The sequence below is a fragment of the Talpa occidentalis genome, unplaced genomic scaffold (genome assembly GCF_014898055.3).
Source record: "Talpa occidentalis isolate TD23 unplaced genomic scaffold, MPIMG_talOcc4v2.1 talOcc4.15, whole genome shotgun sequence".
In the NCBI taxonomy this organism is placed as follows: Eukaryota; Metazoa; Chordata; class Mammalia; order Eulipotyphla; family Talpidae; genus Talpa; species Talpa occidentalis.
In genome coordinates, this window is record NW_023601543.1 from 11381637 (window position 1) to 11407167 (window position 25531).

A 25531-nucleotide genomic window follows, 5' to 3' on the forward strand; every position below is an offset into this window, starting at 1 on the left:
TAAGGTTCAAGACTTCAGTAAGGAAGTAACTGCAGGTGAGGTGGAAATAGTAAGAGAATTAGAATTTGAAGTGGAACTTGGAGATGTAACTGAATGGCTGTGATCTGATAAAATTTGAATGGATGAGGAGTTGCTTCTTGCAGATGAACAAAGAGTGATTTTTTGCCATGGAATCAATCCTGGTGAAGTTGCTGCGAACATTGTCAAATTGACAGTAAAGGATTAAGAATATTACATAAACTTAGTTGACAAAGCAGCAGCAGGTTTGAGAGGATTGACTCCAACTTTGAATGAATTTCTACTGTGGGTAAAATGCTATCAAACCGCATTGCATGCTACAGAGAAATCCTCCATGAGAGGAAGATTTGATCAATCCAGCAAGCTTCATTGTTGTCTTATACTAAGAAACTGCCAGCAACCACCATCCTGATCAGTCAGCAGCCATCAATATTGAGAGAAAACCCTCCAGCAACAAAATGATTATGAAACCCCAAAGGCTTAGATGATGGCTACCATTTTTTTAGCAATATTCTAAATTAAGGTATGTACATTTTTTTAGACATAATGCTATTACACACTTAACAGACTACAATATAACGTAAACATAATTTTATATGCACTGAGAAAGCAAAAAAAAAATTATGGTGACATGTGTTTTATTGTGGTGGTCTGGAACTGAGGAACCTGCAAGATCTCCAAGGAGTTGAATTTTGCTATTTTCTAGCATTCTCTATGACAAATTAGGGCCAAAGGATGGAAGGGTAGTTTTAGTTGACTTTAAAGAAGAATTTTTTGAGTGTGTAAAACTTTCCAATCATTTAAAGGCTCTCTGGACTCTTCCTCAATGAAAAGTTCAAACAGATGTGAAGAATCCAATATTGATAAGGGAACACTGATGCCCTAATTCTCTCCCTCTCATAATTAACAATTGCATATGCATTTCTAAAATAATTTTAAGTTATAGTATTTCTTGATTATACAATTAAAAGATATTCCATGTGGAAAAATCTGAAAACACAGATAAACAGAGAAGAAAGTAAATGAAAACAAAATCATCCATCTTCTCACCTCCCGGGCATTTAAACATTTTGGCATATAGCCTTACAGACTTTTTCTACTTTATATCCATATAAAATATATACATATACTTTTTAAAAACAAAAATGAGAACCCATTAATCACACTGCTTTTTTTATTTTACAATATAGTGTAAACATCTTTCCATGTCAAGTGATATATGACCGTGTCATCATTCTTAATGGGTGCAGAAATTTCCATGGAATGAATGTACTGTAATTTGTTTAACCCAATGTTTTCCAAAGGGTATTCTACATGACATCAATCCCATAAGATGTCCCTCAAGGAACTTAGGTCAAACAATTTAAAAATGCCTCACACCATACTCCTTCCTGGGCTTTCACAAACAAGCTTACCTGAGTTTCTCAAACTTATTTGACTCCCTGTGGCCTCCCTCTTTTTAAATTTTCAGGACACTTACTTATTAACATTTTATAACACACCCTGTGAAATGCTGGTTTAACTGATCCTGCATGCGAGGTATTAAAAATCTTTTTTTAATGTATGTATTTATTTTATTGAGGTGACATTGATTTACAATGTTGTTTATGTTTTAAGAGGTATAGGATCTCCTCCTTCAGGTGTCATTATCACACCACACCCACCACCAAAACACCCATAGTCCCCCACCATTTATATTTACATAAAACTTGTTATTTAAACAATTTTTAAGTATACAATCCAGATGCATTAATTCACAATGTTATGCGACTATTTCCACCTTATTTAAAAACTTTTCATCATCCCAAATTGGAACTCTGTATATATTAAGAATAATTTAGTATTCTCCCTCCTACCTGGTAACCTGTAATCTAACTTCTGTCTCTATGAATTTGTCTACTCTAAATACTTCATATAGGTGGAGCCATTCAATGTCATTTTGTATCTGGCTTATTTTACTTTCTCAAGGTTCATTTATGCTGCAACATGCATCAACTTCATTCCTTTTCATAACCCAGTAATAAATGTACTACTATATGAATATACCATATTTTTCACCATTCATCTGATGATGGACACTTCAGTTGTTTCCTCCTTTTGATTACTGTGAACAATGCTGCAAGGAACACTGGTGTATAAGTATCCTTTTGAGTCCTTGTTTTCAAGGAGTAGAATTGTTGGATCATATAATTCTAAGTTTTATATTTTGAGGAACTGGCACAGTTCCTCACTGTTTTCCACAGTGGCTACATCATTTTACATTCTATCCAGCAATGTATAAAGGTCTATTTTTCCATAATCTCACCCACAATTGTTAATATCTGTCTTCTTGATTATAGCCATTCTAGTGGATATGAAGTGGAACCTTTTTGTGGTTTTGATCTGCATTTCCATAATGACTAATGACACTGAATATCTTTCATGTGCTTATTGGTCATCTGTATGTCTTCTTTAGAAAAATCTCTATTCATTAACGACCTTTGTCCATATGTTTTGGGGTTGTATGTCTCTCTGTTGCTGAGGTATAGGAGTTTTTCTTTAATATATTCTGGACTAAGCCCTTAGCAGATGTGCTTTATAAATATATTTTTCTCATTCCATAGGTTGTCTTTTCACTGTTTTGTTAATGTCCTTTGATGCACCAAAGTTCTTAATTTAGTCCATTTAATCTATTTTTCTTTTGTTATCATGCTTTTGGTGCTGTAACTAAGAATTCATTACCAAATCCAAAGTCATAGAAATTTACCTGTTTTTTTTTTTCCCAGGAGTATAATGGGCTTAGCTCTTATTATTTAGGTAAGTTGACCTATTATGACCTAATTTTTTTAATATGGTGTGAGGTAGGAGTCCAGCTTTACTAATTTGAGTGTGGATATTAAGTTTCCCCTGCACCAGTTGTTAAAAGCATTAGGCTTTCACAATTACAAATAACATTACAATAAACAGCCTTTTCAACCTGTCCCATAGTTTTCCCTGTGAAAAATTTCTAGTAGACTTACTATATTGAAAGATGCATTTATTTCAAAGGCTTGTGACATATAATATCAAACTTATTCCAGAAAGGATACTGGGAATCCACCACAATGAATCCAAATACTATACTTTCTTCAAACTCTCAACAGTTTTGTATATTATAAAAAAAATTAAGTTTTCTATGAGTCAAGGTGGAGTAGAAATATATTCCAAATCCAGGTTAAAGGAGTTTTAGCGGAACTTCCCTTGACAGCCCCAACATGCTAGCTTCAGCACCTTCCTTCTCAAAGACCTCACACTTAAGAAAAGATCATCCAAGAATAGGACTTGTTGTAAACCACTGCAGTTTAATATTATCCTGGTTATGGGAACAAACCTAACTCTTCCTCTCAGAAGATCAGGTCTAGAAATGGAAAGAATAATTAGGTTCCTCTGCTGGATAATGTAATTTCAGAGTATTTCCTTCCTTAGCACAAAGTCACAAACCAGCTATTTGTGACTTTCAAGTGTGTCTTTTTACATTTGTGTTCAATGGAGAGTCACCTAGCACAAAAGCCATGCCAAGAAATAAACCAAACTGAAGGTGGAGAGGTTCTCTTACAGCCACATAATACTTATTGAGGAAAAAGGAAAAACTATGTTGCTGTTAGTCTGCCTTTGAGTACTAGTTGAACACTTCCAAGTGTGTTGGGATGATGTTATAGTTAAGGTAGTTTTTCTCCTGCTTCTCTGAAACAGACATACCAAGTATATCTTTATTTTGTTTTGTCTCAAGCCGTAGTTACAGTAGAGAGAAAATTTTATGGTGAGTGCTTCGTCAGTAGGAGCTTGTTATTAATATGGAAATCCTGAGAGGATCATTTATCCACACAAAACAAGAAACCAGGGGGAAATTAGCTTTCCACATTTCATCATAAATCATGCATAATTCATAGAAGAGAGGAAACTATTGATGAGACTGAACAAAATGAGCTTCTTGTTGCCAGAAAGAATCAAAATATTAGGTATAAAGCTTTCTAATTTCCTAAATATTTTCTTAAAGCCCTCTGAAGTTTATGCCATCGTGACTTTATTATCACACAAGCAAAGGTGAAGGCAGATGTTTTTACAGAATCAATAAAATTTTAAGAGGCAAAAGGGACCTTATAAATTCCTAGTCCAAGTCTATTTTACAGATTGGAAATTGGAAAGCCAGAGAGGTGAAGCGACCAACCCAAAGTCACACAGAGCTAGTGGCAGAATGAGCTACTACGGTCAGGTCTCCTGACTTCTGTGCTCATTGATAATGTAGTCTGGTCACTCCCTTAAAAAGCTGATGCAAACTATTACGTTACCAATTTACGCTGCCCCCTAGTAATGCCACAGAGGTCTCCAACTTCAACATATAACTTAACGGTCAATTAACTGCAATTATGCAGTTAATAATTGCATTCAGTTAATGCATTTCTTCTGAGAGACAGGTCTCCCACTGTTAAGAATGTTGAACATGGGCTCCCCGGTGGCGCAGCAGTTGAGTGCTGGGTTGCGAAGCTGCCCGCAGCCTCTGCAGCACCGGTTCGATCCCCGGCTGCTCCCCGGCCACCGGAGGAGGGTCCCACATGGCGTGCAGACCTCTCCTGCCGCCCGCTGCTCCCCTCAGCAGTGTACTTCGGTCCTTCTGCCTGCTCTGCTCCCCCCTCTGGCACTGGTGAATTCTCTCACCCTCCCGTGCTTCTGACGGTACCCAGTGCTTGTATAAATAAATAAATCTTTTTAAAAAAAAAGGGAATGCTAAAAAAAAAAAAAAGAATGTTGAACAAGTTTTCAAGGTTTCTATATAATGTGTGATTCTCCAGTTATACATTACAGACACTTACAAAAACTAATCTTATTTAGTCTTGGGTTGAAAACAATGTTTTAAGAAGTCCTTGAAATATGGAATTTAAAGGGGAAAAATGCTACCTTTCCCTGAGAGTACTTATTATTTTCTGGCTTTTTTTTCTAAAAGCAGTTTCAACTATCTGACAGTGAAGTCTACCTATATGATAGATTTTTCAAGCTCAACTTTTAAGATTTAAAATATTTAAAAACACTTCGAGCAAATTGTAAATTAGTTTTCTCCATAGATATCCAAAGTACCATACATGCATTTTCATCATGGATATTTATACATATAGTTGCTTCTAGGTGAATTTTAAAAAATTCATTTAGGAGATGAGATTAAATATATCCTGTAGTGGGAGTACTAATAATTCAAGGAGCAGGGACAAAGATTGATGCAGCATTAGAATCTTAACTCATGCTCTTTTAATAGCTCATTTGATTTGCCAATGAAACAGACCACCTAGATACAAATTCTAAACCCACCCTTTCCTTTTAATGTAAGAGCTTTCTAACAGAGAGAGTTGTTCAACAATGAATAAACTGTTGTGTGAGGGCGTCAGTTTATTACTACAAGATTTCAAACTAAGGCTAAAAGATAATCTGTCTGGAATTCTTAAAAGGATTCTTATATTGAGAGGTAGATGAAAAGACTTCTGAAATCCTTTAAGTTCTGAGATACTATTATTCCAATATTGTCTCTCCATCTATTTCTATGCTGCAGGGGTCCTTTCATAAGTATATCTACAATCATAATTATCTAGACCGCCTTGTGTCATTATTTCTGCACTTATGCTATCCTGCTTGAAGACAGGGGTGGTGTTTCACCCATCATTATATTTCCTACAATTTATATAGTTTCCTGTACACATTCATTAGATTCTTATTGAACATACTTGAAATTGTAAGCTTGATTGGTTGATTATGTCATTATAAAATTTAAGAACCATATTTTCTGCCCTGATCTGAGAATCTAACTTATTACTGCTGCAAGTTTCATGTTAGGATCAAATTACTGCTCTCTTATAAGGTGATAAGTGAAATAGGAATATTAAAACATTAACACAAATTTCGTTTTAAACTATTTGAAAAATGTATTTCCTCATGCATTTGTCCTTTCATCGAGAGTGTGAATACTATACTAGCATCTATGTATACATACATAAATATATACTTATAAGTGAGTGGATTTATATACATATAATATATGAGGAAGACATACCAACACTTATATACAATACGGTCACCTCTTGTCCTCACATTTTAGAAGTTATAAGATAGATGATTTAAAAACTAATTTATGGAAAATGAAACAAGTAAAATCAAATTTCTAAAATTATCTTGTTGTGGGCTGAACTGTGTCCCCCAAAAGATAATGTTTAAGTCCTAACTCCTAGTACCTGTGATTATGACCTTATCTAGAAATATGGTATTGCAGATGTAATCAAGTTAACATGAGGTCATATTGGTTTAGGGTGGTCCCTAAATTCAATAACTGTGGGGCCTCCCCTGGTGGTGCAGGCGGTTGAGCGCAGCACTGTTCCCCTTGGCGGTGTATTTCGGTCAGTCTGCCTGTTCTGTCTCTGGTGAATCCTCTCACCCTCCCACGCATCTGGCCTGTATTCCAGTTCTTGTATGCATGAATAAATAAATTTTTAAAAAAATAAATTCAATAACTGGTATCTTTTTAAGAAGTACATATAAAGATACAGGATCATATCCCATGTGATGACAGAGACAGAGATTGGAGTGATATGCCTACAAGCCAAGGATTTCTGGCAACCACTGGAAGCCAGGAAAGAGGCATGAAACAGATTCTTGTTCAGAACCTCCAGAAAAAACCAACACTGCTGACACCTTGATCCTGGACTTTAGTTTCAGAACTGTGAGATAATTCATTTCTATGTTTTGATCTATCCAGTTTCTATTCTATTTTGTTATGGCAGCCATTGGAAACTAATACATGTCCTTCACTATGGGACACATATATGATAATTGTTATGTTTAGGCTGACAAAATAGAGTGTTGTTACAAAAAAAAATCAACCATAAAATACCATGTAAAAGTTAGAATTGCTTTGGCCTAAAAATCAAAAATTGAAAATTATGGATCCAATACACAAGTTTAAAAGGCAACAGAATAGAAAACCAACTATAAAATCCTTGATTCTGCACATATTATTGTGAGTTGTGGCATCCTAGGGTGCAACTAAAACAATAAAAACTAACTGAATATAGTGAAATTAATTATCTGAATTGAGAAAGGTATACTGAGATTATCAAGATTACCACAATTTACTGTTCCTTATACAACTGAGAAGTATTCTTACCGCTATTCTTCACTGTCACCATTCTTAGTGTTTGTACTGAACATTCTGTAGAACTTTTTTTTTTTTTGCAGGTGGGTAAAGCACATTAGGGTTAGTAATTTTCTATGGCCAGGCCATCAGGCTGTACAATTCACACAGTAGTCAACAAGTAATGGTCAGTTATGACTCTTGTGAGAAGGCAGTTTCTGAAGAGGCACTTTCAGACACTCCTTGCTGCAATGAAGCTTAGAGGCTGAGTATTTAGGAGCCCGTGTTGGCAAACCCTTTGGAGTTACATAGGTGTGGAAGGATAAGGCAGAGCAATAACACCATGTCTGTAAAGAACTGTGCTTCAGCTGTGTGTGTACTTGCTCCAGGAAACACAAGCGCCATGACAAACATAGCAACTGGCCTATAGCTTGTCTATTCATTTTTTTTTTTATTTTTTTAATAATAAATTTTATTTTTATATTCCCCATACAATTGCAACCCCCCATTCTGATCCCAATCCCTCCCCTCCCGTCCCCCACCCCCCAAAAGTGTCTCTGTTTCATAGTTTTTTATTGATTCTGATTTTCACTTTCTTATAGTTATTCATTTTCCTGGTCCCTTATTTAAGTTTTCTAGATTCCTGCTATGAGTGAGACCATCCGGTATTTTTCTTTTTCTTTTTGGCTTATTTCGCTGAGCATGATCCCTTCCAGCGCCATCCATGTTGCTGCAAATTGCATGTGTTTATCTTTTTTGACTGCTGAGTAATATTCCATGGTGTATATGTACCACATCTTCTTGATCCAGTCATCTATTTTTGGGCATTTGGGTTGTTTCCAAAGCTTAGCTATTGTAAACAGTGCTGCTATAAACATAGGGGTGCAGGTGTTCTTTGGAATTGATGTTTCTGTGTCCTTTGGGTAAACACCTAGGAGTGGAATTGCTGGATCATATGGAAGCTCTATGTTTAGTAGGTCCCATCTGGACTTTTTAATCTGTCAATGATCTACAATTTCAGAAAGGATCATTACTGCAATTACATCTCATTCTGTGAGGCAGCCTTTATACATTCACAATTGGTTTATTAAATGTATGGCAAGTAAAGAAACTGAGTAACAAAGGCAATATTTATAGCTCACTCGTCCTTATCTAATTTGTGGAATAATCCTGTTCTAGTTTCAAGAGCCTATCCTGATCCCAGTCATCTCATAAATATTCAATTTTATGTATTCATAGGTAAATAGAATCTCTCTCCACATAAATATCTATTATAATCAATTCCATTGGGGCCATTATAAAAAATTCTTGGTGTGACAGTCTTTCCCATATTAAGGAATAATGTATCAGATTTTCATCATTTTGATTATTTAATAAATATTTTAGATAACTACTCCTATTTCATTAGCTTGAGGAAATTTAAACCAATTCTCAACTTCATTTCATGAGGATATGTATATCTTTTTTTAAGATTTATTTTTATTTATTTATGCATACAAGAGCTGGGGTATAGGCCAGAGGTACGGGGGAGGGGGCGGGGATGAAGGGTATTCACCAGAGACAGAGTGGGGAGCAGAACAGGCAGTTCTACTGAATGTATTTCTGTTTTTCAAAATGCTAATACTACCTACAATTACTTAAAGCAATTACTTTAGATTTAAAATTTTTAACACATGGATTTCTTATTAAAAATCCCTTAAGACTTTTGAATAGAAAATTGGGGTTTAAGTAAACATTTATAGCCCTTAGGGAACAACTGAGAAGCACATGATTCTTACAGAAAAGCCCTAACATATTAAGCCTGCATTTAATCAAATCAGTAGTCATGATGATGGATAAAAGGTAATTCATAGAAATGTAAAAGACCACAATTTATCTACATTGTCTTTTTCCACACTTAATTAGAATACAAAATTGATCAGAGATAATCAGGTTAAGTACAAATTGAGTGAAGCCTCAATTACGTATTATTTTCTTGCTATTCAATTAGCTTTATTCATCTTACCTCCCAACAAATTGAACATTTAAGAACTTTGTGCAAAACAGATCCTTAGATCAGTATAGTATACTATACTATAGTATATTAACACTAGTTAGTTTTAAAAGCTGCTTTTGATAGGTGACTTTTACTTACCAAGTGGAAACTAACAATTTACTAAAATTATAATTAAAAACCAGCATAGAAATTAAGTAGATAATTTAAAAATCATTTTACCTGTTCATTAATTGAGCAATCACATTTCATCAGGTCTAATTTTATTTATTTTATTTTTTTTAAAGATTTATATTTATTATTTATTTATTATACAAGCACTTACAGTCAGAAGCATAGGGTGAGAGAAATCACCAGAGCCAGAGCAGGGAGCAGAGCAGCAGAAGGACCGAAGCACACTGCTGAATGTACCCTCCTCTGGTTCGAACCAGCGCTGCAGAGCCGCAGGCAGCTTCGCAACCCAGCGCTCAACCGCCGCCACGGGAGGCCAGGTCTAATTTTATTTATTTATTCACAGAAATCAATTATTTTAAAGAGTCAAGATACAGCATGTGTATATACTATGGTAGCTTTAACAAGTATGATTGGATCTTTAACAAAGTTCTTATTTGGAAAACATCTTTGAAAATATTACAAAATAGATTTTAAAGGTATATACAGAAATTAACAAGCAGAATATTAGGAAATTGAGAAAAAGAAATAGGAAATGGTCAAAATTAAAACATACCATTTTGTTACTGCTCCGACGTGTGTGCATATGCACGTGCATGTGTGTCTCTCCATTAGTGAGAAAGCCCTGGGATGGGTGAATCTTAGTTGAAAATCTGCCTACTAGAATAAATGGAGAACTAGAATCAAGTGACAAAGGAGAGTTCATGACAATGTTGATTTTAGTTGAGGAGTTACAAGAAGATCCAGCATTGCTGTTTTCACCAAAAGTATCTGAAGATAGACTAGAAGAAAATGCCACTCATGGATACCAGAATTCAAGAGATCTCCATGTGCACTCTTCTTTGTCTACAAATGAACTCAAAATATGTGAAGCAAAGAACTTATACGAGTTACAGCAACTAGTAGTTACTAGATCAGTAAAACAAAACCAACAGTAACAATAAATAAAAATTCATCCACTGTATTTCCCATTTTGATTATTAAAACATGCCTTCTTGGCACACTTTTCAATAACAAGCTCAGCCTAACAAAGCACACAGAAGTCCAAAGTAGAAAATGGGTAGATGACATTTTTCCAAGCTTGTATGTTTATAACTTTTAATCTAATGCCCAAACCACACTTCTAAAAGTGTGTTCACCATATATGTGTCACACCAAAATGTTAGCGAACATTAATAATACCTATTTGCAGTGTTAGTTTTATAATTTCTAAAAAATATTTAACAATATACCCTACTTTTGAATATATATAATGGCCAAACTAGACTTAAAAACAAATGAAAAATGACCAATGAATGTGTAAAAGCCCATGCTAATACTCACTACACATTCCTATCTTGGGAATGTTGTTGGGTAGTTTCAGAAGACATGTTGGTCATGCCTGGGAAAGATCTCTTCGGCTGATCTTCAAATACCATTTCACCTATGGCAAAAAAAAAGCAGATCAAGGTAGATATGTTTGATCTACCATGCTTATTAGGTTTTTAATTGCAAAAGCAAAACTTGCTCATTGTAACTAGTTTAAAAATATAGAAAAACACAAGGGAACAATCTCTTTTATCCAGAGATAACCATTTTACAGTAATTTCTGAATATGTGTGTATACCTGATTGTTTTTAAAACAAAACTGAATGTGTGCTATAATGTGGATATATAATCTACTTTTTGTTTTCTCATTATTATTAACTAAATTCTATGGCATGATTTTATATAGCCATGTAGTAAGACTGTACCGTAAGTTTATTTCATTCTCTATTTTAGAATTATTATAAACTTCTTAAGGTTGCTGCTATCTTTACCTTGGTATATGTATACCATGAACTAACAAAATAGATCAATTCTTCTATAGCACATAATGATGAAAACAAATCTATTTTTAAAGATGGAGAAATGTCTAATTTCAAAAAACTGCACTGCAATAATCTCCAACTTGAAATAAATGTTAAGATGTACAATGTTATATGTAAATATGATAACTATATCTGGATGTGAGAAAAACTGATGTTCAAGCCTATAACTTGTAGGGTGGAATATATTTGAATGATAAAACACTAAGGCCACCTCCTCATTAAAAAGTATCCTCAGGGATAGAGATTCCACAGATCTTTTTTTAGGAGTATAATCATGGCTCATAGGGTCAAAGAGGTATAGGTCTGGGTATACTGTGCCAAGTCAGATTACACTTACACTATCATGGAAAAACTATTCATCTACCATTTTTCATTTAAATTAAAAGCAGGAGAAATCAAACAACTTTGTCATAGAATAAAATTAAAATTTCCTTTGCTAGGGCCATTCTTAATTGCAAAACAGTACCATTATTAATTGCAAAACAGTATTTACAACTGCCCAATTTCTACAGATTTCTCATAATTCCCACTTGAGCCCTTATTTGCTCGTGCTTATTCCTAATGGAACTGCTGCTTAGTACCATAAAATATGCCTTCGTAAGCTTAGAGACTCAAGTCTTTATCTCACATTCTGCCCCTTTACAATCCTCGTTCATTTTCATCCCTCTTCCCAGGGCCTCCTTCTGATCTTCCTACCCTCTTTCATGCAGTTACTTTTTAATACCCACATTTCATTTGTATTAACAGGTTCCAAATAGGAAATAATTTGTTGTTTCCCATATGAATATTCATGTTCTAAAATATAAAATAAAATTAGTCTAATATATTATTGTATGTGGCCAAAAATGGCCAGAGGAATTTTGTCAAAATTTTATAGGGTATGTTTGGGAGAGTATGACTTGCATTACAACTGATCCTTCAACAATGTTGGGGTTAGTGACATTGATATCCCACCCCACCTCTATTTTTCAAAATTTGTATTAACGTTTTTTACTGGAAAGAACTGTTCACATGGAAATGATTAGCATCACACGGATAAGCAGATACTGGGAACTGCTTGAGCTCACTGCAGCAGCAACGGGAGGTGGCTATGAAATTATTACAGTAGTGCATTCAACACTACAATTAATTTCATGCAGTTACTTTTTAATACTGAATCTTTACATTTCTCTCAATTGCAAGGGGGGCCACATATGGTCTCCATTTGTATGTGTAAGTTTTGATAAATTTCAAATGTTTACAATAAATTTGCACGCATGTTGTGGTAGGAAATGGTTAAAACAGACTATTATATACATACATTTTATGCATTAATGACATACTTAACTTTTTTTCTTAATTTTTTGGAAACTCCTAGGCTATGTGGGTCATCTGCCAAATTTTTCAATTGTCCCAAATCTTCAAAACAATTTTCCAATATATTTACTGGAAAAAAATCCACGTATAACTTGACTGACACAGTTCAAACCTGTGTTTTCAAGGGGCAACTTTATACACTGAGTGGGTTAATTAGAGTTCATTCTGGAGTTCTTAGGGACACCTTGAAGAAACGAGGCAGTCATTCTCTAGAAGAGCTGGAAGCCAGGTACAGATGTGAGATATGCCATGTCCAATAAGACACCAGGCGAGAACCAACTGTGTGTATTACGTCTAAGTTGAAACACAAAAATAATTTTTAAATCACAAATTCTAAGAAAATTCCAGGTACTTTCAATGTTTAAAACATTCTATGTGTAAATGCCTTAAAAGGAGAACTACGTTAATTTGGTAAAAGACTATCTTTAATTTGAGCATATTTTATTTTAACAATTCAAATGATCCCAACTTCCTAACAGCTCTTAAACTGTCAATATACTTGAATGTATTTTCAACACTTGTCAAACTTCATGAAGATCCCCCGGCCTAGTCATTGATCATCATCATAAAACAATGTGTTTGTCTGGAAAAGAACATCTTTCAAAAGACACCTAGTCTTAGTCTTGAAACACAATAAGCACATGTTGTATTAGGTATGTGGTTAGGAAGATTGCCATGAATGCATGCAAAATACAAGAAACATTTATGTATATTTCATTCTTTCCCTGCAATTTTGCTCTTCCTCTTTCCTTATTTTTTTCCTTTTCACCATCTTAATGGATTTTCCATAGATGTACATTTTTTTTCATAATTGAAGTATTTTATTTTATGTTCAAAGAGCTAGTTTCTGCTTTACAGTAGATTTCTCCACAGCCAATTCAAGGAAGATCATTTAGTCCAACTTAATGAAGCCTATGTCCTTGGCGTACTGACGGAAACACTGGTGGCACATGTTGAGTCCATATTTCCGCATCAGGCCGTGTCAGTTTGAGCAGACTCGGCAAGAGCGAGAACCCTGGCCGGATTTTCTCGGGTGACTGCAGCAGAGCTGTTGGTGACCCATCTTGCTTTCTTGGAGGCAACGAGGCCAGATGTACATTTTTAAAGTGAATATCCTTTCCTATTTATCCATTTCTCTTCTCTATTATAGTTAAGCTTTGTAGTAAGTCTGTAATTCAGTGGTGGTCTTAACAAAAAAGGAAAACTAGATAATCACAGAGATTAGTGAAGCAGCGTTGAGAAATGGGATTCCGGACTGTGAGAGTTAAAGAAAAAAACCTTTCTGTTCTTTTCCACTGCCCTTTTATTACTAAGTAGGTGGGCCACTTTCCATATATTTCACTAAAAATAACCCCCACAATAAAGTGAAACATCAAAGAACATTCCCATTAGCATATATATTCAGTATTGTAAGTGGATCTAATTTGTACCAATTTATTCATATGATATCACTGTGTCTATGTGGAGGCAGGGCAGGCCAGGGGTTGAGATTCAGCAAAACACTTGATGACTGACTCAGTCTATTTGTTCATTTGTTCGTCTCCCACCTAGTTTCAGAAAGTACTTAAGGCAGCGCTAGCTTGGTGGATTACACTTACATAATGAAAATCCTAATAGCTGATTAAACTGGAATTAAATTTCTCAATTCATATTTATATGACTTTTTATAGTTCTCAAAATATCATTATATAGTTCTGTTTGAGTGAAATAAGAGATCTCTAGTAACTTATCAAATATATTTTAAATAAGAAAATCCTTTAAAATGGATTTCTGAAAAACAAACAAAATAAACCAGTGATGCATATTATATAATCTTTTTGTCCTCTTCTGCCACACACTTGTTTTCTTTTTTCAATAAACATGTCTCCAAAATTATATGACATTGTGCTGCCCCAGGAATTTGCTTTAAAGCAGTGAAAATTTCCCCGTTTCATAAGTGTTTGTTTAATGCAATTCACTAGCAGGAAATAGTGGGGAGAAAAGGAAAAAGCCCATAAATCTTTAAAAAGGTATAGATAAGTTTTTAGAGAAACTTGGACAGAGAACATGATATTGAATTAAAATGTAACTCGAGTAAGTTGTTTAAGACTGCCTCGCTCTATGCCTTCATCAAAATAAGTAAGTAAATAAAATGGATGTCTATATAGAATTTGATTTTATATGACACTGTCTAAAACAAATAATTTAAAGTAATATTCTCACTGGCAGATAAAAGTACCTTTTCTTTTTAATGGTCCAAGGATGCTTGGCCTGAGAATGTTGGTGGGACTTTTACTTCTTTTTCTAAAATAAAATCATCACAATCATTACAAGAAAAATGAACAACAGTATCAGCTATGAGAATTTCATTACAAGAGAGCTAAGGTAAAGGCATGCACTAAAAGAAGACTGTACAGTGTTTAACATCATTTTATTGCTTTTCTCTAAATCTGGGTACAAACAGGAAAGCCTCAGGACAGTAAACTGTTGTAATTCACAAGCTGTGAATTTCCCAAGTTGTGGGGGAAAAGCCAGAAGGACCTAGCTGTCACACACCATGAATCAAGGTGAGAATCATAGGTGAATGAGTAGGTACCGTAATTTAAAGTGCTAAAGTTATCTCTGATCGTTATCAACAATTGGTAAGGGGAAGACTATGTTCAAACAGAGTTAATGAATTTACTGATTCTTCCTAAACTCATGTTCTCATAAGTTCTTAATGGCTTGATTCTTCTTTAGTATACAAAAATGATAAATCAAAATGATGACATTTTAATTTAGCTGAAGAGACATTACTTCTTTGGTTGTCACAGAACCCGGAGCTATAATTTCCTTTAGGTTTCCAAAATTCTTATTTTATAAGCAATTGGCATTTTCACACAAGATAAACTTACATTGTAAACTGTCGCGTAGGACTGGGAATAGGACTTGAAGGCAAACTGAAGCAACTCACACAAGTTTGTATTGATGGAGAAAAACACTGCTAAAACCAAATAGGAACAGAGATTTTAAAACTGCCACTTTTCTCAGGAAGCACATCAGTGGTTTACTAGGGTGGGGGCAGGGAGGAGATTTAGTGTAAAAAATCAAGAGGGAATAGTTTAGAGTATGGGAATTGTTCTAGATCTTGCTTTTGGTTGTGGTGACAAGATGGCACATAAATCACCCAAATTAATAAAACTGTATACTTCAAAGTAGGCAGCTTTTGTTATATGTAAATAATAGTTTATGAAATTAGAAGGAAGGGAGAGCTGTCTTTCAGAATCAGATACATTATAACAAAATATAACACATTATAACAAAAGATTTGGGTGGCAAAACATTAACATTTCATAAATATTTCAAAGGACACAGATTTTTAAGCACTCCTTTCTTACCTTCCCAATCCCACTGATGGAAGCTGGGGATATTGGATGTAAATCAGCAACGTTAGCAGATGGTTGCTCTAAATCATGGTCATTCTGTATAAGCAGAAAGCAACACATAGCTGTAGCACCAACTACTTACTTAGGGAGGTAGTTGTTGTATGGGGAGGGAAGCCCTTCTTGAGTGGGCGCATACTCAACATTGACAATACCTATTATATACACCAACCCTAAATTCAAATGTTTCTCTTTAGGTTTGACCTGTGCTTTACTATCGAAAACTACAATACTATGTCCACTAAAGGATCAAGAAGGATTTGGTTAGACCTAAGATATAAAAATAACTGTAGCTGGGCCTCCCAGGTAGTGCAGCGGTTGAGTGCTGGGCTGGGAGGCTACCCACAGCCTCTGCAGCGCCGGTTCCATCGCCCGTTCCATCCCCCGCCGCCAGGCGAGGGTCACACATGGCGCGTAGACCTCTCCGACCGCGCCCGCTGCTCCCCTCAGCAGTGTACTTCGTCAGTCTGCCTGCCTGTTCTGCTCCCTGCTCTGGCTCTGGTGAATCCTCTCACCCTCCCACGCTTCTGACTGTGCCCAGTGCTTGTATAAATAAATAAATAAATAAATCTTAAAAAAAAAAACTGTAGCTAAAAGAAATATTCATAAATTTTATGTAGACAAAATCAATACTGCATAATTCAAGGCTTAAATATGTTCTCGTTTGCAGGACACATGTCCCCTTGGTTCGTCTTAACACACAGATTCACTCACTCACTTACTCCCTCCCTCCCTCCAACACCTAAAGTAATTAGAATTGGGTCAGTTAAGCAAATCCAACAGCTTCTATAAGTTGTATGAGCACCAAAATATTAAAAGTGATAAGCTCTGGAGGTTATCTCATTTTTCAGGACTTAATCCTAAATCAAAGATAGATGCCTCTCTAAGGCACTGCTTCTGTTGATGACCCATTTCCTTATCTAATAATCCACAAATCTGGAAGTTGACATCAACCCAAAATCTCTTCTACTCAGATTTCAGTTCAATTTTTGTTGTCATGATCTGCGATGTTCATGGAAAGAAACCTTAAACATCATTCAATTACCACAACTAAGTAACCATAATGTAAACAGAGACATTAAAAAATGTGAGCAAGGGATGTAACTCAATTCCATAAGTTTAAATTAAAGGCTAGATGATAAAATGTCCGTGGGAGTATATGTGTTATAGGCATAGAAATAGAGCATTGCCCTAGTAAATCCATCATCTGTGGCTTAAAATTCTATTGGGTTAATAAATTATGTAGGAGAGTGCAATCATTTATTTTGTCATCTAGGCATTTTAACCAGCACAGTTGAACTTTTTTAGGTCCACTAGAGCAGAGAAGAAGTGGAGCTACAACAATGATGGTTTTGTATCTATTTCCTTTGAACCCCACTTTCAAACAATCATAATTATTTTTATGGGAAAGTCATAAAACTGTTTCTTAAGAGCAATCAGAAATTTCTTATGCAGCCTATATAATTTGTTTTCAAACCACTTAGATTTCTAGTTCTCATTTGAAAGGAAACTAGGCAGTGCCAACACCGCAAGTGAGTAAAAATTTCAAATTTTCTACAAAATTGAAGTGTTAATACCATACCAGGTTCAAATTTTCTTCCCAAGACTGACTTATATGTATTGATGCTTGTACCTCCCTACAAAAGAAAAGACATCAGTGCCGCAGGTTGCTTAGCTAAAAGATAAGATGTAACTGAACATACAAATGATCAGGGAATTACTTCCAAGTACATTACTCACCACTCATGCGCTGCTTCTCTATTTACTAAATCCATGCCTTCTTCCTAAAAGGCAAAAACATGGGAATAAACTGAATACTCTGTTCCTATCGGCTTTATAAAGGTTGATTTCATTTGGTTGTACCTTTATTATTAATCACTGGGCTATAGACGGGCTACAGTATACAAGGATCTCTAAACTAGTATCTGGCTCTCTATTTTTCATTATTGCACCTACTATACCAAGGTATTACTTATTACATACTACTTATACATTATAGTATATAAGATATGTAGGAACTGATTAGATTTTATATCTGTCTTCACTCAAAAGAGAAAACATCAAGCAATCAATATTATACTATTTTCCTACCACAAATACTATGATACTAGCAAATATTACTCAAAATCCAAAACAAACTAAATGCTAATTAGTATGGATTTCAGTAAACAAATGATTTAAATCTAGTCATTGACACTGAAAAATATGTATTACACATGAAGCAGGGGGAAAAACATGTTCTCTGTTTATATAAAATTGTAAAGGAGACATTCAGAAGAACGGTCACCAAAAAGTAACAACACTTACCAGTAGTTAGTGAGATGTGGGGTTATTTATTCTTTCTGTCTTTGTACTTTTCCATATTGTCTGATTTTTTTAATAATATGAAATTATCATTTTTCACAGTTATATATTCTTGAAAGATATACTTATTTATGCATAGAAGAACTGGGGTGTAGGCCAGAGGTGCAGGAAGTGAGAGGATTCACGAGACAGAATGGGGAGCAGAACAGGCCAATTTACTGAAATACACTGCTAAGGGGAGCAGCTGGTGAGATAGGAGAGGTCTGCTGTGCCATATGTGGGTCAGCTCCCTGGCTAGGGATCGAACTCAGTCTGTAGTGGTGATAATGCTGAGACTTAACCCCTATGCCACCAGGGAGGCCCCACATAGTTATTTTTTAAAATAACCCACATATGGAAAGTAGCCTGTATTCATCAATTGGGAGACTTATTATTGTTAAGATGGCAATACTATTCAAAGTGATCAACAAATACAATGCTACTTCTATGAAAATCTCAAAGGCATTTCTGTAGAGAGGGAAAAAACCCATCCTAAACTTCATATGGAATCTCAAGGAACCCTGAATAGCCAAATCTTGAAAAGAAGAATAAACTTGGATAACTCACACTTTGTAATTTCAGATCATACTAAAAAGCTACAGTAATCAAAACAGTGTGATACTGACATAAGAACAGATATATAGACAATGGAATAGAATGGTCTAAAAATAAACCTTTGTAGAGACAGTCAATTGTTTTTTTCAACAAGAGTAAAAGACTATTCAATGGGGGAAGGATGACTTTTTTCAACAAATAGTACTGGGAAAACTAAGCATCCACATGTAAAAAAAAATGACGGTGAAACCTTTCTTTATAGCATATGTGAAAATTAACTCAAAATGTTTTAGGTCTAAACATGAGACCTAAAACTATAAAACTCTTAGAAGGAAATAAGGCAAAGCCTTCCCAACACTGGATTTGGCAATGATTTCTTGGATATGATACCAAAAGAATAGATAATAAAAAAATAGATTAAGTTGGACTTCATAAAAATGTAAAACTTTTATGGATAAAAAGAGACTATCAGGCCTCCCCGGTGGCGCAGCGGTTGAGCGCTGGGTTGCGAAGCTGTCCACACCCTCAGCAGCGCCGGTTCGATCCCCGGATGCTCCCCAGACACCGGAGGAGGGTCCCACATGGTGCGCAGACCTCTCCTGCCGCCCGCTGCTCCCCTCAGCAGTGTACTTCGGTCCTTCTGCCTGCTCTGCTCCCCGCTCTGGCTCTGGTGAATTCTCTCACCCTCCCACGCTTCTGACTATACCCAGTGCTTGTATAAATAAATAAAACAAATAAATTAAAAAAAAATAAGAGCACATCATCTTTGAAAAAAAAAAAAAAGAGACTATCAAGCAAGTAAAAAGACAATCACAGAATTGGAGAAGCTGTTTGAAAATTATATATGTAACAAGGGATTAATATCCAGAATATAAAAAGAATTCCTACTCAATAATAACAAAAACCAAACAAATTAATTAAAATATGCACAAATGATTTGAACAGGCATTTCTCCAAAGAAGAATATACAACCGACCAATAAACACATGATTCTTAACACAATTTGTCATTAGGGAAATGCACATTAAAAGCAAAATGAGATACTGAATCCTCCAACTACAGTAGCTATTATTTTAAATATATGGAAAATAACAAGTGTTGGTGAGAATCCCAGCTTTGTAACTTACTATCTGTGTAACTTCAGGCAAGCAACTTAACCTGAGCCTCCATTTCTTCACCCATATGAAGATGATGATAAGAATGGCAAGGAGGTATTTGTATAGTTCTCATCACAGTGCCTGGCATATAGTGCTAATGCAACCTAGCTATTGTTTGTCTTCGGATTATACAGTAGGTAATGGGAAGCCACTGTGAGCTTTTGCACAGGAGAAAAAAAGGTGAAAATGCAGTTTTAGAAAGTTATGTTGGTGTTGTTTGTGGAAGTCAGATTAAACTGGCAGAGATAGGAAATCTATTAGAATATTATTGCAGTAATCTGGACCCAAGGGACAGAAGGAAGTGGTGGTGGGAACAGAGCAGATGTTGTCAAGGAAGAATTAATAGGATTAGACGCCTAATTGGATACAGTAGAAAAATAAGGATTAAAGATGAACATAGAGCTTTGAGCTTTAAAACTGTGTGACTATGACTGTTTTGAAGCCATTATGAAAAATGAGGGAAATTGGGCAAGGTAGTTTAAAAAGTTAATCAGTCTTTAAAAACAATGGAATATGAGTAACTCTTTTCAGCCAAATGTAATTGTTGGTATAGTTCTGCCATTTAATATTTATGTAAATGTTTTCTCTAGTGAGAAGCTCTAAGTATTTTGTAACTCAATCAATAAGAGCAAGTTTTCCCAGAACTTGGGCAGAATTTTGCTTGTTGTTCCTCTCATCAAAAGTTAGATGGAGAAAGACAAACACCACACCTCGTCACTCATTTGTGCTACAAAAAGAAACAAAGCAAACAAATGAACTAAATAAAACGAACAAAAAAAGTCGTTTAGACTGTGAGACCCAAATTAGTGGTTACCAGAAGGGAAGCGGGGAGAGGTATGGATAAGTGGAGTAAAAGGGGTCAATTGTATGGTAAAGGATAGAATTGGACTTTTAGTGGTGAGCTTAATATAGTATATGCAAACACTGATTTATAATGATGAACTCTGGAAACATAAAATGTTATGCTGCAACATTACTTCAATAAATTTTTTTTAGAAAGTAAAGTTGGAATATCAGTCAACATCAGTTCTTTTGAGCATTGTTAGTAGAAGGTGCTTCTCTTTTAACATTATACTTCCCTATTTCCAAAACAAATTTGAGATTGTTCCTAATGAAATGATTACTAAAATAAGGATAAAAGTTGAATTGCCATGTAACTGTCAAGGGCAAAGAGTACTACTGTGTGCTATAAACTTAGGTTAAGGACAGTCGCTGCACGTTAGCACTGAAGTTAGCTTTCAACTTTTTTTTTTTTAATTTAAGGTAAAAATGTAAATAGTAAATTACACACTTTAGCTCTCTGAAGAAGAGTATGTCTGAAAGATTTTAGTTGCCCAGTGCCAGCACAGTGCTCAATAAATGATTATTGAAAGTATGAAACCATTTGTAAAGTAAAATCAAAATTTCTTCTTAAACAAACTAGGCTATTCTCTTAGAGAACATTTCTTTATAAAAGAGACTAGGTACTGAGCAGGTGCCACAGAAAATTCAAAATCATATCACAGAAATCTAATGTCATTGCTTTACTAGATTAAAAAATGGTAGTGAAGTTCGTCAGACAGACCAACTGTGAAACCTGGCAGGCAAAAGAAAATGCTCCAACACACCTTATATATAACAGATAATATCTAAATTATCCCCATCATAATCATGCCCGTACTCCAGATGGTATAATGTGTTTTAAAATAGTTTCATCTCATAACGTTTCCTTTCATTTGTGTCTAAACCCAGTTTATTTTTATTTTTTTTAATATTTTATTTTATATAATTCTTACATCATTTTTCATTTTTGCACAATGTATGCATTTTCATTTTGGTTATATTCCCCATACAATTGCACCCCCCCTTATTTTGACCCTAGTCCTTCCTCTCCCCACCCGCCCCTCCCTCCCACCCCCATAGACACACTTTGTCTCTGGTTTATAGTTACTTGTTGATTTTGATTTTTACTTTGTATTAATTAGTCTTTTTCCTGGTCCCTTATTTAGGTTTTCTAGATTCCTGCTATGAGTGAGACCATCTGGTATTTTTCTTTTTCTTTCTGACTTATTTCGCTGAGCATGACCCCTTCCAGCTCCATCTATGTTGCTGCAAACTGCATGTGTTTATCTTTTTTGATTGCTGAGTAATATTCCATTGTGTATGTGTACCACATCTTCTTGATCCAGTCATCTATTTTGGGCATTTGGGTTGTTTCCATAGCTTAGCTATTGTAAATAGTGCTGCTATAAACATAGGGGTGCAGGTGCCCTTTTGAATTAATTAAACCCAGTTTAATCGATCCAATCCATGTAAGATAAAAAGAAGACTGCAATATATGTTACTAAAGTTTACATTTGTGAAGATTTAAACACAAGGGATGCTAGAAGTGGAATTTTTTTATTTTTTAAATAAATTTTATTTTTATATTCCCCATACAATTGCAATCCCCTTATTTTGACTCCAATCCCTCCCCTCCCCACCCCCCACCCCCCATAAAGTGTCTCTGGTTCATAGTTTTTTGTTGATTTTGATTTTCACTTTCTTATAGTTACTCATTTTCCTGGTCCCTTATTTAAGTTTTCTAGATTCCTGCTATGAGTGAGACCATCCAGTATTTTCCTTTTTCTTTCTGGCTTATTTTGCTGAGCATGATCCAGAAGTGGATAATTTTTAAAATCGATTTTACTTAAGATTCTACAGAGAAAGTCAACTTCTTACTGAGTACCGATGATTTTAAATCCTATATAACAAATCAGGAAAATAATGTGAAGTTACAAAACAAAATACTGTGAGCAGTGTTGAATTGTGCCCCCCTATGTTTCATTTTAAATGTCTATAACATATATTCTGTCACTAGGGAAATAAGTTTCTTTATAATTTATATTACTAACCAGAGTTATATTAGTCTTTATTTCAAATTTCCTATCAAATAGCGATATGCAGTCAATTTATAAATTTAGGGGAAGCCCAAAAAACCAAACTAAAACACATTGCGCACATAAGTCAGAGTTGCTGTGACTACCAGTTTTAGGTTCAGTCAATTAAGAATTTCTAAAGTAGGTATATAGTCACAAAGACAAAGAGTAACAGAATGTTTTATCTACTGAAAAGTAAAAATGTTTTTATCCTAGGGAAACCACGTATGGTGGTGAGAGGGAAAGAGGAGAGGGAAGCTGTAGCTGGGAGTACTAAAGGCTAGGAATTCTAGACACTATGGCTTTTGTGCTACCAAAGCAGGGAAAGGGTGGCTGGAAAAGAATTCAGTTATTTGGGACTAAATCTTGGCTCTGACACTCAGTAACTCTGGACATTGGACAAATTGCTAAACTTCTCCAGTCTCTAGTTCCTGACCTTACAAGGTTGTTGTGAGAGGAAATGGGACCACAGATATAGGGTATCTATTAGAATGCTAAGAGAATAATAAATGCTTCATAACAGTTAAGCCCCCCTTGAACAAATCTACTTGTAGTTGGGTCAAAATAAATCCCACCACCTGTGGTGGAGTGGTGATTTCATCTTTTCAGTTCTGTAGTTAATCCTTGGATAATTAAAAGGTTTAATTCTGTGTTATGCTTTTGCTATCAAACACACACACATACACACACACACATACATGCACACACGCATGCACAAAACATAAGCCAGGGAGGTACAATGTGTCCCTGAACTCAGATCACAAAGAAGTGACACAGAACAATCACACACAGACCAATTTCATCTGTCAAATAAAAAAACATTCTTCATCCGAGGGGTTTAAAAAAACTTGAAAATTACTTTTTATACCTGGAAGAAGCTAGATTCAAGATAAAAGAGTACACGGTATTTCTGGAAACTATCAATTTATTAAAATAGTGATTAACCTAAATAAACACAGGATTTCTTAGTTGCTTTTGATTTTGTTTTGCTTTAGAGAAGCCATTCCTAGAATTAAAAACTTACTCAAATGTGACCTCTTTCAGAATTACTGAACCAGAGGTATTTTTAAAAATAAAATAAAATCTACTTTTTAAAATGTACAGCTGTTCATTTTGAAGATATTCTTTTTTTAATTTTTTTAATTTTTATATTCCCCATACAATTGCAACTCCCCGATTTTGACCCCAATCCCTCCTTTCCCTGCCCCCCCCCCGAAGTGTATCTCTGGTTCATAGACGTTTGTTGATTTAGATTTTTTCTTTCTTATAGTTATTCTTTTTCCTGGTCCCTTATTTAGGTTTTCTAGATTCCTGCTATGAGTGAGACCATCCAATATTTTTTCTTTTTCTTTCTGGCTTATTTCGCTGAGCATGATCCCTTCCAGCTCCATCCATGTTGTTGCAAATTGCATGTGTTTATCTTTTTGATTGCTGAGTAATATTCCATGGTGTATATGGACCATATCTTATTTTGAAGGTATTCTTACCTGTTTGATTTGATGAAGACGACTAATGGAAGTCCGAAAGGGAGAAGGTGGAAAAAACTGAAATTTAAAACACAAAAGTCAAGCTTGTCTTCATGTTTTGATTATTTCTAAATTATGTCACTGTTGAATTACCTAAAATATTTGAGTGCTTAATACAAGATAGCAACAGTATTAAAGTTTAAAATTTAAAAAAAAAATCAAAAATCAATTGAATCTCCACTGAAAATTACACTATTCAAGTTTATATATATATATATATATCAAAAAGAACAAGATTATCTGTTAACATAAGAAATACGGGCAGAACATGAATAGAATATTTTGTTTATCTCTACCTTTCGCTTTCCAAAGCACTAGATCTTAAAATCACCTCATTTCTTGCCAGCTTAAGCCCATCATTAAAGCTTAGTGATAGGCATTGCCCAGAAAAGAGTGAAAGTCATTAAATCCGCAGCTAACTTGCCAAGCATACAAAAGAAACATAAAATAACTGCAACAAATATCTTGGAATCTACTAGGGTTTTTCTTTTCAGTAGATAAAACATCTTTTACTCTTTGTCTTTGTGACTATATACCTACTTGAGAAATTCTTAATTGACTGAACCTAAAACTAGTAGTCACGCCAACTCTGGCTTATGTGTACAACGTGTTTGGGGAAACCAAACTTTCAGAGTATGGAATGACCTAAGGCAGTCACTTTCAAGTAGGACAGCCTATTTTTACTCTTGCTTGCTCAGAGACTTGTTGTCAGGCACTTTCTCTTTTTCCGGGTACTTTCTTTCCCCTTATCAGTCTTTGCTCAAAGCTTTGAGGACCCAAACAAGAGGAAAATGAAAGAATGGAGGGATTTTAAAGCCGAGTGTAAAATGAGGCTTGAAAATGACCTTTAGAATTCATTTTTTCCATGCTATCGCATCCTGGTTACCTCTTGAAACAACAAATAATGAATTGGCCTTATTTTATATTAACATTGTATCTTAAAGAATACATTGAGTTGCACAGTCAAAAATATTTAATGAGCACCTACCATCTGCTAAACCACTGTGTTAGGATGAGGATCTAAAAGTTAAGACATTTTCCAGTCTTTGAGAAATTCAAAGTCTATGCAGGGGAAAGTAGGCCACAGGTAAGTGCCAGAACAGAGATATTATTTGTGGGCATTCGAAGGACGGAG

The 25531-nt window shown here is 35.0% G+C and overlaps 1 protein-coding gene and 1 pseudogene across 11 annotated transcripts in view; both read right to left on the reverse strand.

The window, feature by feature from the left end:
• The window catches only part of LOC119245878 (P2R1A-PPP2R2A-interacting phosphatase regulator 1-like), a 58030-nt gene that overhangs the window by 15172 nt on the left and 17327 nt on the right, over positions 1–25531 (reverse strand). For 2 of the 11 annotated variants that reach the window (XR_005125425.2, XR_008551966.1), the window contains exons 4-11: positions 24358–24414; positions 17659–17702; positions 17501–17555; positions 15874–15957; positions 15391–15479; positions 14736–14800; positions 10635–10734; positions 9868–9971 (exon numbers count right to left, since the gene is read on the reverse strand). Coding sequence is in view for 4 of the 11 variants with exons in the window: in XM_037511901.2 (XP_037367798.1) it covers positions 9953–9971; positions 10635–10734; positions 14736–14800; positions 15391–15479; positions 15874–15957; positions 17501–17555; positions 17659–17702; positions 24358–24414 (513 nt within the window). In the remaining 7 variants the exon portion in view is untranslated. Of the gene's footprint in view, positions 1–9803; positions 10158–10634; positions 10735–12488; positions 12812–14735; positions 14801–15390; positions 15480–15873; positions 15958–17500; positions 17556–17658; positions 17703–24357; positions 24415–25531 lie in introns of those variants that run through there. The other 9 variants (XR_005125427.2, XM_037511903.2, XR_008551969.1 and 6 more) reach the window with 8 other exon arrangements.
• LOC119245879 (40S ribosomal protein S29-like) lies at positions 13347–13595 on the reverse strand (annotated as a pseudogene).